General features: G+C 36.2%; 1 protein-coding gene and 1 non-coding gene across 3 annotated transcripts in view; one reads left to right on the top strand and one right to left on the bottom strand.

The window, feature by feature from the left end:
* LOC140754158 (rho-related GTP-binding protein RhoN) overlaps positions 1–15,191 on the top strand; it is a 204,794-nt gene that overhangs the window by 160,757 nt on the left and 28,846 nt on the right. For both annotated transcript variants that reach the window (XM_073089106.1, XM_073089105.1), the window contains exon 3: positions 13,143–13,230. In XM_073089106.1, the coding sequence (XP_072945207.1) occupies positions 13,143–13,230 (88 nt within the window). The remainder of the gene's footprint in view (positions 1–13,142; positions 13,231–15,191) is intronic.
* On the bottom strand, positions 1,031–1,102 carry TRNAE-UUC (transfer RNA glutamic acid (anticodon UUC)). The gene has a single exon. It is a non-coding gene; the product is annotated as a tRNA-Glu (tRNA).

Genomic DNA, 15,191 nt, shown 5'->3' with positions numbered 1-15,191 from the left:
ACATTACACTCCGCAGTCAGGTAGAAAAAATAAAAAAATAAACTCAAAAGAAAAAAATCTTTTTAAAAACAAGCTTTTAATTCTTGTTAACATAGAGCAACACAGGCCACCGGCGGACCGGTTAATAAAACAGAACTAAAAAGGCAAAAATAATTTAAACCCGATGTATTAAATATTTGCGTTTTTTTATCAGACACATTTTTTTATAAATAAAAGCGTGATACCCATATTGGGTGGGTTGTCTTGTAATATGTAATTTTGTAATATGTATTTTGTAATATGATTTGTATTTTGTAATATGTAATATGTAATTTTGATAATTGAGATAGTTGCGTAAAAAAGTTTTGCCACGTCTCCGTGCTAAAATGTCCCTAAAATATTTGAAATAATTATTTATTTATTATGTAAATTACGCAGTATTAGTTAGGTATTCGTAAATTTTCTCTAAAAATGTTTTTATTTGTCAAGAATTAAAAAAAAAAGAACTTACTATAATAAGCCTTTTGTGGCTTCATTCAATTTCAAGGCGGCGAAGTATCTTTACTAATCTATGATTTGCCCATACAATTTCCAATCAGCGCCCCTAGCGGATTGAAGTATAGTGTCAGTAACGTAACATTAAATGTCTAAATTGACAAAATGGCGCTTTAAGTAACATGTGAGGTAGACAAAAATACTTGAGCAATTACCTATTTTGACCGAGTAAACGTAACGTTTACTCAGTCTACTAAGCAAACGGAACAGAATAATGGATTAAGTAAACGTAACGTAAAATTGTGGGATGTTTTGAAAACTCATGGTAAGGGTACAGGTGAAACTAAATAAAAGCTTGTAAAAATAACCTGTTTTGTTCCACCAATAATAGGAAACCAAATTTGTATTTTTTTTGGCTTGTGCGAGTTCTGTGAGCGAAAATGAATGCAAAAAAAATTTAGTAAAAAATGTTTTAAATATTTCATTATTTATTTAGATTTTTTAAATATTAAAAGCCTTATATATAAAAAATAAAAAGACTTTTGCTACATATTTATTCCCGTACCGGGAATCGAACCCGAGCCTCCTGGGTGAAAGCCAGGTATCCTAGCCACTAGACCATACGGGATGATGTGAGAAATGCGAAATTTGTGCTTAGTTTATGTGGTTTATGTATATTGTATTGTTCTTTGAAAAACAAATATGTAATATATTTTATTTTGATTTTAATAAAAATGCAAAGTATATTTTCTCATATACCTAACGCACTTAATTTCAGACAAAAATAATTCTAATCCTCCATTTGTAGTTCATATGCAAATGTAATATTCCCATGTAAGCTATGCAATAATAGAAAAAAAAGTATAATCAACCTGTAATTTTTAAGTTCTAACCCTTTCTACGCCCTTACGGTTAACTTGCGGCCTCGCGGCTTTCGCTAGCTTCATCTGTGGTTCAACTCGTATTTTTGCTACAGTAAAGATTCTCAAAGTAGAGTATGCACCTACCACTAAAGTACGGGGTTAATTCATCATCAACCTATTGTTGTACAACTGTTGGGCACGGATCTCCTCTCATAATGAGAAGGATTAGGCCATAGTCCACCGCGCTGGCCAACTGCTTATTGGTAAACTTCACATTTTCTTCACGATATTTTCCTTCACCGTTTAAGCAAGTGATAATTAATTTCTATTTCTATAACGTAAATTTTGAAAAATCAGAGGTGCCTGGGATTTGAACCTCGGACCCCTCGATCGAGAGGCCGAGTTTCTTAACCATTAGGCTATCACTGCTTATTACGAGGTTAATTATAGGAAACGAAACAATCATTCTTGAAGAAAAATGAGAAAAAAATCTAGAGAATTATTATAAAAACAAATACTTGACAGAAACATAGACTAGGTATAATTTAGACGAATCCATTACACATTGCATACTTTTAAAGTCCTTCAATCCGTTTGAGTTGCGGGCGTGTAGAGAATGAGACACATACAAACATACATGCTTACGCTTAACATTACCCTCTGCTTTTAGGTAAGAAGTGCTATAAAAAGATAGAATAAGACAATAAAAGAAACCTAATTATAACAAAGACATCTCTTACAAAGAATTGTCGAACATAAAAATCACTTTACTTAATGGAACTTTCTAGATTGGGTACGAAGCACTTAAACTTAGATAACTTAAGACTTGTCTGTGCCCTAAGGTCAACGCCTGACGCCGGGGTCACGATTCTGATATTGATGGTAAGGATCCTTTAGAATAAGGGTTTAATTAAATATACACCAATTATCTAAGCCCTATTAAGGATAATCTGTTAGTTTCGTTTTCTTAGTAATAGATATATATTATCTGTATTCTACTAGTCTGTTGTACGTACGGATTCTTAAGATAAGATGTTTTAATGTGATATCATAGATTAGTAAAGATACTTCGCCGCCTTGAACTTGAATGAAGCCACAAACGGCTTAATAGTAAGTTCTTTTTTTGAATTCTTGACAAATAAAAACATTTTTAGAGAAAATTTACGAATAAATAACAAATACTGCGTAATTTACATAATAAATAAATAATTATTTCAAATATTTTAGGGACATTTTAGCACGGAGACGTGGTAAAACTTTTTTACGCAACTATTTCAATTCTCAAAACTGGGTACATTTTCTTGTTAGGAGTGAGTAAACTTTACTAATCTATGTGTGATATATAAAATTCCATTTAGTTTGAATTTGGAGTCTATATTTATGTAGTTTTTAAAAGTGGTTCTGTGTTTCAATAGTAGGGTGTGGAGCCCTCAAGAGTGGCAACGAATCTGTGATCGGTTTCAGGTTAAACCCTTGTTCTATATGGAATCGGTGGCAGATATCCGTAGACGGCAACAACCATTTATCATTAGGTTATAAAAATATTTGTTAAGACACGGGGTTGCTTGTAGGTGTTCTCAAATCTTGAGAGATAAATTAGTCTCTGAATTGTGTTATTGTGCATTAGTCTATAATTTTATGATTTCAAACGACATTATTCATATTTTATCATTGGCCTAAGCCAGTGGCAACTAGTAGTCGTTTTAACTTGGACATTTCCGAAATCATTAGTTAGTGGATGAGTTTAGCTGGAACTTACATACATATAGGTCAAGTTACAGAGAACAATAGATTTCCATGTGAACCGTGAAATTGGCTCGGAGCCTCCTGTATCTAGATCTTCCATCCTCCGTCCGGGGTCAACGCCTGGACCTGGCTGATACGTGTATCCACGGGGTAGTACACATGATTTCTTAATATAGGACAAATCCCTATAGAGTATTCATGAAAACCGACGGAGACAATACAGCCACACCTACAGTCTTATAGGAACTTATATATGCAGACTAGCTGACGATGCTGGCCGATTCTCATAGATACCGGATAAGCACAAAAAATTTCATCAAAATCGGTCAAGCCGTTTCGGAGGAGTATGGCAACGAAAACTGTGACACGAGAATTTTATATATTAGATGTTGTTTTGTTTTGTGACACGCCTTTACAGAGTTTGGTGAAGACTTATACGAGACATTTCAACGTACTCCTCAATGCCCATCACAGGTAGAATCCAAATTCCGTGCAAAAGGATTATAGATGTCCAACGACACCCGCGTGGCAAATCAGTCACTATATTGTATACAGTCTGACACACAGTGGATTTTGGGTTCGAACCCCGGCCAAACAAATATGAAATAATAAATTTACAGCAGTATTTCATTGCCTACTTAGCATCAGGTAGACTATACGGTCGTTTGCTTCTTCAATATCTAAATATATATAACTCAAAGATGACTGACTGACATAGTGATCTCTCAACGCACAGCCCAAACCACTGGACGGATCGGGCTGAAATTTGGCATGCAGGTAGATGTTATGACGTAGGCATCCGCTAAGAAAGGATTTTGATCAATTCTAGCCCCAAGGCGATAAAATAGGGGATGAAAATATTACTTCGTAACGCGAGCGAAGCCGCGGGCAAAAGCTCGTCACAAATAAAGTCAATATATTTCTGTCCCACTGCTGGGAATAGGTCTCCACTCAAAATCATAGGGTACTCGTATATGTAGACCCTAATCTTCCACAGGGAATTTCACAAGTATTAAGAACATAGTTAGTCCTAAGTCCCCCAGCTGCCTGGTCACATTACCCTATAACGCTTACAGTTAGTTGTTTGTCGTGAACGCCATTGAAAGGGATAATAACCTCTCGGGACATCATTTATAACATCAATACTAACAATAGAGTGAAAGGTGTACAATTACAAGATAAGGTATGTAATATAACACTTTGAAGGTGGTGGAGCCCTTTGTGTTTTGACTCCGGAGACATCCAACAACCCATTTGTAACCTAGTAACAACAGCGTTAAATGCTAATTTGAAGGGTGTGGTAGGGAGGCTTATCCAAAGTGTTTCTACTTAGTCCCCAGGTGTAGCAACGGATCTGTGCGCCACTATCTGAGGTTGATTATAAATGTCCATGAAGGGTAGCGGTCAAATACCATCAAGTGATATATGCTCGTTCGCTACTTCTATATTACTATAATGGTGGAAGAACCCCCTGAGGTTCAACTCCGGCGGCACCACCGCCGCACCTATTTCTGCCTTATAAGAGCAGTGTTAAATGCTGCTGTTTTGTGGTTTGAAGGATGTGTTAAGGGAGACATACTTTTCCGAGGCGTTCCTAAGCTGGTCCTCAGGCGTAGCAGTGCATCTGATACCATCAGATGGACTGCATGCTCGTCTGTTACTCCTATATTATTAAAGTAGAATACACGCTCTTTTGCCACTTCTATATTATAAATAAACAATTTGACGATCCGTTTAACGGGTCAGCATATCGGTCTAACACACATTGGGTTTCAGGTTCAATCCCCGGCCAGGCCATCTAAATTATGAATTTAATTTCTGTTCTGAGTCTGGGTGCTTATTTATTCGTCCTGAAAAACTCTCATTGCATAAATCCGAATTGTACATTTTTTTATTATATCAAAAATACCTACTTTTGATAACTCTACCTTTGATAATAAAACAACTCACACTTTATCAAATTTAAAAGTACATTTTATACAAAAATATATTAATTTTCCTAAAACTCTACTAAACATAAATTTTATACAAAAATAAACTGCTTTTCCGGTTTAAACAGTTTAGTTAATTAACTCAATTGCCATTTCTCAAGTTAGTAACCTAAATACCAGACCAGGGCATCATAAGTCGGGCAATATTTCACTCATGACATTGACATTGCTTTTAATCAGGGTAATTCGTCATCCTTGTTACATCTCGCGCTGTGACATAGGTTAGAGCGAATGGAGTATATATTACATCTTTCTAATTATGGCTTATCGAATTAATCTATTTCGTCCACTATATTACTTTATTTTTGTGTCGATTCTTATTCATTTTTATTGAATTAAGTATTATATATACGGATTATTTCGTGTGTTTTTTAGTTATTTAGTTAATTTAGAGATTACGATTGCATAATTTTACATAGTGCGACTTAAACTACCATAGGAATATTATAGAAAGCATTTAGGTTGCCATGTCTAAGCTCGCAACTCAAAAATAGACGGCACTACGAGATCCTCAATCACCTTCATCGTCAACCCATTACTGTCCCACTGCTGGGCACGGGTCTACTCTCATAATGAGAAGGATTAGGCCATAGTCCACCCGACCGCGCTGGCCAAGTGCGTATTGGTAGACTTCACATACACTTGAGATTTTTTTTTTTTATAAATCTCTCAATTATGCAGGTTTCCTCACGATGTTTTCCTTCACCGCTTAAGCAAGTGGTAATTTTTTTTTTTTTTTTTTAATACGCACATAATTTTTGAAAATCAGAGGTGGGTGCCTGGGTTTTGAACCTCGGACCCGTTGATCGAGAGACCGAGTTTCTTAACCACTAGGCTATCACTGCTGCCCAATCACCTTAACGAAGTTTTTTAAATGCAATGCATATAGACAAGCTCCGAACTGAGCTGGAGTGACGCCAGAAGTTAGTGGAAGGGAATGGATGCCAATTTTCACATGGGACAACCATCTTAGGAGTGGCAACGTAGACCAGCATCAGGTAGAATCTCTGTGCTATCTGAGTTGGATACAATGTCCATCAAATGGACCGCATGCTCGTTTTCTACTTCAATCTCATAATAATCTCAAAATAAGCACATCAAACACCATTTGGACACGCTAAGTACATTAAAACCAAACCCAAAAATTCACTTACAAAACCTAACTTTACACAAGTCAAATGAAGATTAAACTGAAGCGCCTAACTACATTTTCATTGCTATCTCATGATTTATGTGACTCGTAAAATTTGGAAGACACAAATTTGCATAAAATTTCCTCGACTAAGCTACAGCTGTACGAAGTTTCAAGTTGGGAGTTAAATTAAGTAAGTTCAGGGCCTGTTTACGGAATAGTACTTTGTCGAATTATTTTTAATTTCTCTTTACAGTTGCCTAATTAATGTAACATTGTTTTAAAGCCTCTTAGGTTTTGTCTGGGGTTGCTATATTATGCTCCTCATTATGAAATTTTGAGGAGATTCAAGTTGGTCTAAGCTTAGAAAATTATGTTTAATATTTATAAAAATCCTTTCTTGTGGACGTTTTTAGAAGAGTTATTCAGTTGAATGTGGTAGAACCCTCTGAGATTCAACTCAGGCTGCAGCACCGCCACACATATTACTGCCTCATAACAGCAGTGTTAAACGCTGCTGTGTTCTGGTTTGAAGGTTGTAAGGGAGACATATTTTTTCGAAGCGTTCCAGCTTAGTCCTCCGGGATAGCGGCGGGTCTGTGGCCGATCTCAGGTAGGAATATCTAATCCTGTCTGGGGTTGATTACAGATGTCCATGGGCGGCAGCAGCCACTTACCATCAGGTGAACGGCGCGCTCGTCTGCTTCTATATTATAAAAAGTACTTTGTCGAATTATTTTTAATTTCTCTTCGCAGTTGCCTAATTAATGTTACAATGTTTTAAAGCCTCTTAGGTTTTGTCTGGGGTTGCTCTATTATGCTGCCTCATTATGAAATCTCTCAGAAGATTCAAGTTGCTGTAAGCTCAGAAAATCATATTTAAAATTTCTAGAAATGCTTTTTTGTGGACGTTTTTAGAAGAGCGCTATTCAACTTGCTTGAACTTTATTTTTTAGTTTTATGTACCATCTTATTCCTTAGGAGTGACGACGCATCTGTGATCTTCTTCAGATGGAACCCCTGTTTAATGTTAAGTTGGTTACACAGTATTACACATATCTTGCGCGACAGTGACTACTTACCATCAGATCGACTGCATTCTCGTTTTCTACTTCAATAATATAACTTATATATAAAATTCTCGTGTCACAATGTTAGTTACCGTACTCCTCCCGCTTAAACGGCTTTACTAACCACCAAATTTTATATGCATATTAAGTTGGTCTGAGAATCGGCTACTATCTATTTTTCATACCCCTAAGCGATTAGGGTTGTTCACCCTTAACATTAATTTATTTATATGGCAATCATTGATTAGTAAAGATTAATCACTCCTAACAAGAAAATGTAACCAGTTAGAATTGAAATAGTTGCGTAAAAACGTTTTGCCACGTCTCCGTGCTAAAATGTCCCTAAAATATTTGAAATAATTATTTATTTATTACGTAAAATACGCAGTATTAGTTCGCAGTATTCGTAAATTTTCTCTAAAAATGTTTTTATTTGTCAAGAATTCAAAAAAACAACTTACTAAAATAAGCCGTTTGTGGCTTCATTCAATTTCAATCCGGCGAAGTATCTTTACAAATCTATGATGGCAATACAACGTTTGCCGGGTCAGCTAGTAAATATCTAATAATATAAATCTTATATAATCTCATACTTAATTACTGATGTCTATGATCGGCACTGACCATTAACTATCATATGGACTTTCCCATTTGCTTCAACAGAAAATTAGGTTTTCCAAACATTTATTTATAGAAACTTTCAAATCAAATCAATACTCTTTATTGTACCCAATAAAAGAAAATACATATAAAAAATAAACAACTAATTTAAAAGACAATACAAAAGGCGGTCTTATCGCTAACCAGCGATCTCTTCCAGACAACCTTTAGGTAAGGAGTTATAGTAGGGATGAATAGAAAAATAGGTAGGGTTCAAATAATAATAATAAACATAATTATAGGACTAAGATAGCATAAACATGTTGGAATAAATAAAATATAGCTACACTCAGCACCAGTAAAAGAAGGAGACTAAAATAGAATGGGAGAGATGATTGAAAAATAAAATAGCAATGGAAAATGATAATAATAATATTAAAAAAAAAAAAACTTTGTATGCCTGTATACAAAGTTTTCCAAATAGGATCAATTCGTCGTCCACACCTTTTATACCACGTCTCGTAGCGTGAAGACATTTTATTTCTCCATCAGTTTGGAAAGTGCAATATTTGCCGGAATCACAGCGCTTTGTATTCAGAACGAGTTTCACTATAAGCCGGCGGAATTTAACGGGCGTCGCCATCATCTCTTTCCAATAGATGTGGTGCAAACTTCATGCTTTCGCCAATCTGCCGGTTAATAAGGTTAACCGTAAAGCACTATACGAGGTTAACCGTGAAAAGTTCTTTATGATGGATATAGCAAATTACCGTGTCCTGTACCCTTACCATGAGTTTTTACCTTTTGACAAATATAACTGTTTTGGTATCTGTTTACGTATTTGCCCATACAAATTCCAATCAGCGCCCCTAGCGGATTGTGTCAGAACTAGGAAATGGTCGGCCAATACGTAAACAAATACCAAAACAGTAATATTTGTCAAAACGTAAAAACTCATGGTAAGAGTACAGAGCTAAATCTGTATTAGTATTAATTTTATAGTTACGGAGCTGACTTTTTCGATTTGGTATGGCTTTAAAACTAAAACACGAAACAGGTTTGGATGGAAATTAAATATATCTATAAATTCGATGAGATAGTACAAAATTTACAAAAATTACAATTAAAAAATCTGCTGCCGAGAAAGTGAAATGTCATGATGTGAAAAAAATAAGGTAATATAAGTGTCCCAGCTTACTTATGAGTTGCTCTGGTTTAAAACGCCCGGTAAGACAATCAAAATTAGTTGACCGCCCAAAATCAATCAAGACCTCTTTTTACCAGTCACCGTCACTTGCTACTGTCACCACGCTTTTCATTTGTCCCCAATTTTCATGACCAGATAAGTACCCAAACCAAAGTACTTCACCACCAACGTGATCCAAGAATCCATCGTACCGTTCAAATTACGCGTACTTACTCCGTTCCCGACCGTACTTTTACTGTACAATTTAATGGCCGCATGAGAATATCGCGAGAATCTCGAGTGAAAACAGTCCCTAAGAGGCTCTCAAAGAGGTATTTCTATACGACTATACTTGTACACTAGCCGGCCATTGCACTCAATGCTTTGTGGATCAAGTGACGGAAGAAAGCGGAAACCCTCGATTAATTCAATTGTGGATTGATTATTTGATTGAGTGTCCTGGAGAAAGGGCTCAATCTACGCTATTATTGGTTGATTAAAGCATATCTGTTCCCACAGTATTATTTACTTTTAATATGTTTAAACTGTAATTACAAGGATTTTGTTAGGATCACCCGCCTCTACTTTGGCTAACACCAAATCAAATCAAATATTTTTTTTTATTCAAAATAGGTTCTTTACAGAGCACTTTCTGAATGTCAATACAACTACCACCACTTCACAAGGTGTTTCGTTATGGAGATGAAGCATTTACCAAAGAATGAAATTTCTTCCATTTTATAGGCACGTGGTCTTTTATAAACCAGTATGTGCATTAATTTTAAATACATTTGCAAAATAGGACATACCTACTTTCTATAGTATACATAGTGCTATGTGATATAGGACTTTTCCTGAATCGTGGGCCATGAACCCACACAAACACCCAGACCCAATACAGATAAAGCAATTCATCATCTGACTGAAGATCGTACCCACAAGAAAATGTTAATGTGTAGTAATGATTGTAGAAAGCACTTATGATGGTAAATAACAATTATTTTGTTACTTTACACGCGTAATAACAAAAACGCAAAATACCAAAAGAGCAAATTGTCCAAAACCCACTATGTCCAATGAGCAAAGTGTCCAAATCACGTAATAACAAAAGAGCAAACTGTCCAAAGGGTGAAATATCCAAAATTCAGTAAACATACAGACAAAAGTCCGAATCGTCTGCCGAGATGGCCTAGAAACAAAAGTACAATCGTTATAACTAACAATAACAAGTTAAATTGCAGTTGAGGTCAATTCCGAAACCCGGCGATTCCACTAACAAACTTTCAGAAAGCTATTGTAGAGCTTTTAGTTGCAAGCTCATTTGTAGGGATTCTGCATATTATCTCAAGGGAGCTTTAAGTTCTATGGCTGTTGCTGTAGTTTTATGTAGGGTTCAAAAGTTCTTTTATGTTGAATAATCACCGCGTCATCAGTTCATTACTGTAGCACTGCTGGGCTAGCTAACTAAAAAGCTAGCTGCCACGCTGGCCAAGTTTGGGTTAGTAGATTTTGGTTTTTATTGTTAAACCTAACGATAAGGTAGACAGGCTACCTGGAAAGTAGTCGCCACCGCCATTTGCAACATCAGATCACTCGCCAATGCATCGCCAATGCATCGCCGGTTTTTGATGAGAGCTCTTTTTGCAACTTTCTTGATAAGCCCCATGTCATGGCCCTCCAGAATTTTGGATAATAAAATCTCAGGCGTGTTTTTTCTCACGATGTTTGCCATGATCGCTAAACCAAATCATTTCTAATAAGTACATAAGTTCAAAAAATCAGAGATAAGTAAATAAATAAACGCTTTCTACACTCACAGCCCCACACTAGAATTCCCTGTGTCGTGGGTGTCATGGACACACACATAGACAAATACACAAATACCCAGACCCATAAACAGAAACCTAAATTAATCATTTAGATATATGTCTGGCCGGAGATCGAACCTTGGACACTTTGCGCGTCAGACTGGTATGCTGACCGCTCCGCCACGTGGGTCGTCAAACAATCTGAGATTAAGACCTCGGACCCCCGCCCCATTTAAACGGCGTAATTTCTAACTAGTCTATCCCTCCTTTTAGATTACATAACCTAGTATTATAATAGTATAGATTACACATAATATTCTAAAAGTGTGCACTAGAACGAAATTGCTTTCCGAGTTGGCAACTATTGGACAAACTTGGGCAACTAACAGTTGCGGTGCAAGTTTGAAGAAAAACTAACTTCGCTTGTATCGAGGTAAGCGGCAAGAACTTCACGGTAACAACATTTATTTGATGCCAAGCGACCTATACTGCTCCACCAATATAATAATATCGATAGAAAGTTTCAATTTTACATATAGTTGATAGTATTAAGCTTATTTCGAAGGTAAAATCCTGTGTTGTTCGAATCCGGCGGCGCCACCGCCTCATCTATTTCTGCCTATTAACAGCAGTGTTAAGCGCTGCTGTGTTCTGATTTGAAGGGTGTGGTAAGGGATATATACTTATCCGAAGCTTCCCCATTCAGTCCTCAGATGTAGCGTTGTGGCCAATCTTAGATAGGAGTCTAATTACCTGGGATTGACTACAGATGTCCATAATCGGAAGTAGCCATTTACCATCAGGTGAACTGCATTTGCTATATCAGTATATAGCTTCAGTATTATAGAAAAAAACTTATGGGTCAGAGAGTACACTAAGTCTATTTTTAATTCCGAAAAATGTATAATTCCTCTGGGATTTAAACTCAACATTAATATAAAATTATTCACACCAGAATGCATTCTACCGATTTATTGAAACATGCGGTTTAAATCAATCTGATGAATTTTGTAGCGTTCAGCACATTATTTATAGATGAAATCTTAAATGGTTCAGTGAGCTGTAATCAGATTAAAACTATATGCCCTCTATATGACCAAGTTGGGGCTATTGAACTTGGCTAATTAGCCGAGACATGGCCTGATCGACTTGACGCTTTGTTTAAGACTTATGATGAACGAACTTGACGCTACTTAGGTAAATTGAAAGGGCTCAGAACACAATACACACGATAGGTCATTGACCATGGTATATTCTGTCTTGTACGTTTGCTATAAATAATTCATATTATCAGAATTTTTGCCTACTGTAAGGGTATATTTTCATAACAATACTTTTTAGTTAATTTACGTTAATAAGAGTCTATTTAATTGTTGGTGAGCAGCAATGTAGCGGAAACTATATAAAAAGAAAGAAGTATATTATGTTTTTTGAGAGAATAAGATGAATTGTCAGAGAAAATAAATAATGGAGTTGTAATTGAATCTTTTATTATATTAAAAAATAGTATTTCAGGAATAATGAGCTTATACTATTAAAGATCGAAATACGAGCAAGATAATTTCTGCCAACTAAGGTGATAGAACACTCTGTGGTTAGAATCCGGAGGCACCACCGCCACACCTATTTCTGCCCCATAGGAGTAACAGCAGTGTTAAGCGCTACTGCTTTATATGTTGAAGGGTGCGATAAGGGAAAAAAATAATCCCGAGTCGTTTCAATTTGGTCTCTTAAGTAGCAACGCATCTATAGTTAATTTGAGGTAAAAATCTCATCACTTTTGGGGTTGATTGTTCATTAATTAAGAAAATGTCTAAGTGTAGCGTATCTTGCTGAACAAACTTCTTTTTTAGATAAATGTAAAGCAAAATACTGGAGCTAATGCTTTATTAATTATATGTAAAAATTATGGCATTAAAAAAAGAGAATAATTATTATTAAAAAAAAACAGACAAACCCACTGAGTTTCTTACCGGATCTTCTCAGTAGAGGTGGCGTTCCGATCCGGTAGTAGTTTAAGAAAAATATTGTACCTGACAATTTGTAAGTGCCGTCGTTGGCCTATACAAAATAAATATATTTCATTTCATTTCATTGTTGACAGCTACCCGATTACCACCACCTCGTTTGATACTTCTATATTGTAAAAAATCCTCGGACCCCTCGATTGAGAAGCCGAGTTTCTAACACTATCTCGTCTAGTAATTTTGTGTCATTTACTTTCTCTGTATGTGTACTTTCGATAGTTAATAGATGTGTTTGATTGTTCCAGGCATACAGTCCGACGGGTTTCGAGAAATACGGCTACACTTGTACAGTCGCCGACTACAGAGTCAACTTCTCAGTTTGGGACACGTCAGGTTAGTGCTTTGTCATAAATAACTGCTTGGTAGCCGGTAGTCGTAGTAATATTATAGAGTAATGTCAGTTTACTTAATTAAACTAATATTGGCTGACTGACAGGCAACATACGGGTTATACAGGCGGATCTAAAATGTAGAAGCGTGAAATTTTAAGGGCTTCATTATAATGATATAAAGTAGATAAATACATACATACATAGGTATTTAAATAAGGACGATAACAGGTGGACACGCGGCCTCATGATTGAGGGGCCGAGGTTTAAATCCCAGCCACCTTTGATTTTTCAATGTAATGTACGTATTACAAATTAATTTTAACTTGCTCTAAAGTTGAAGGAAAATATCGCGAATCCTTCGTACGTAAGAGATCTTTAAAAAAGGTTTTTAAAGGTTTGTAAAGTCTACCAATACGCGCTTGGCCAGCACAATGGTCTAATCCTTCTCATTCTGAGAGGAGACCTGTGCCCAGTAGTGGGACAGTTATGGGTTGATGATAAAGATAAATACCCACTAAGAACGCTACATTATAATACTATAACGATATAAGATAAATACTAAGTAAGACGAAAGCTTGTAGAGAAAGAAAACTATTCACAAACAAAAATTTAATTTAAGCCAGTGTGATTAAAAATACAGCTAAAATTGTATTTATGTTACTTTCTATTTCTAAATATGAAAGCACAAAATCCAATTTTTTAATATACATTTACTTTCGCCGCTTCTTCTCCATAATACCTAATATTCTGCATAAATGGATGAAAGGAATGGTTCTAAGCTTATTGAATTTTGAATAATATCGTGAAATTGATAAAATGAAAATGAAAATATTTTGATGTAAATATTTTTTGTTTTTAAATATTTGTTTTCTTTTTGAAATACGTTTATTATTTCAGTTGACTGTGTAATTTATTAAAATAATTAGCGAATTAAAGTGTCGAACCCGCTCAGGGACGATTCCCTAGCAACATATATTTTTATTTTTACTATTTGGTTAACCTACAAGTAAATTCATTGTGAAGACGGACTGACAGCGAAGTCTTAGTATCATTAGGGTTCTGTTCTTGTCCCTGTAGTACCGGGACCAGAATAGGGCTACGATATCCTCTGCCTGTCGTAAGACGCGACTAAAAGGGGGCTTCTGGGGTTGCGGGCGGCAAGAGTGGTAGCTCAAACCGTCCAGCAAGCGACCCCGGGAAGGACAGCGGTTTGTGTGGTCCGCATATCACTGTAATCACCAGGGGATGTGAGAGGAGCGTAAATTGCTCCCCCCAGGGCAGAACCCGATAGAAAGGCATCGTGTTAGGAGGACTCCGGTTATGTTCCGTTGGAGATCCTGGAGTTCTCCACCAAACGTTGAGGACAAATTTTCCATCGACATTTTTTAGTATTTAAATAACAAGTCGTCAACTCAGTTGCATAAATAATGTTTAAAGAACCGCCACTGAATGCGATGGGAGTTGCAAAGTTTCAGCGAGTGGCACGAAGCACAAACATATTAATAAATTCCTGTACATGAACGAGATTTGCTGGACGGTAGCCAGGAAACTTTTTTAATAACTTGAATATTGTTTTCCGTAAGACTATTTTTCTCGTATTGAAATCAGTAGATAGTATGATGGTAGAGGTGTTTTAATTGTAAACAGACCATTAAGTGCGTGCTAAATACGTGCTAAATCTTGTTTGAGTTTGAAGGCTGTTGTATGGGGATAGAAATTTATGTGAGGCATTCTTGCAATTTTGTTGACGAGGGGGAAACCTTCAACAGGTACCCGACGCCATGGGAGTAACGCCGGGTTATGTGGGACTTTTACCGCACTAAACCCCCCCCCCCCCATCCTCGGCGTTTGTTGGAGAACTCCGGGATCTCCAACGGAACACAACCGCCTTTTAGTCGCCTCTTACAACAGGCAGGGGATAAAAAAAAAAAAAAAAAAAAAAAAAAAAAAAAAAAAAAAAAA

This window comes from Epargyreus clarus, unplaced genomic scaffold (assembly GCF_041222505.1).
Source record: "Epargyreus clarus isolate Ecla_fem2 unplaced genomic scaffold, WU_Ecla_fem_2.2 ptg000027l, whole genome shotgun sequence".
In the NCBI taxonomy this organism is placed as follows: domain Eukaryota; kingdom Metazoa; phylum Arthropoda; class Insecta; order Lepidoptera; family Hesperiidae; genus Epargyreus; species Epargyreus clarus.
Note: the sequence above shows the minus strand (reverse complement) of the source record. Positions and strands in the feature narration are given on the sequence as shown.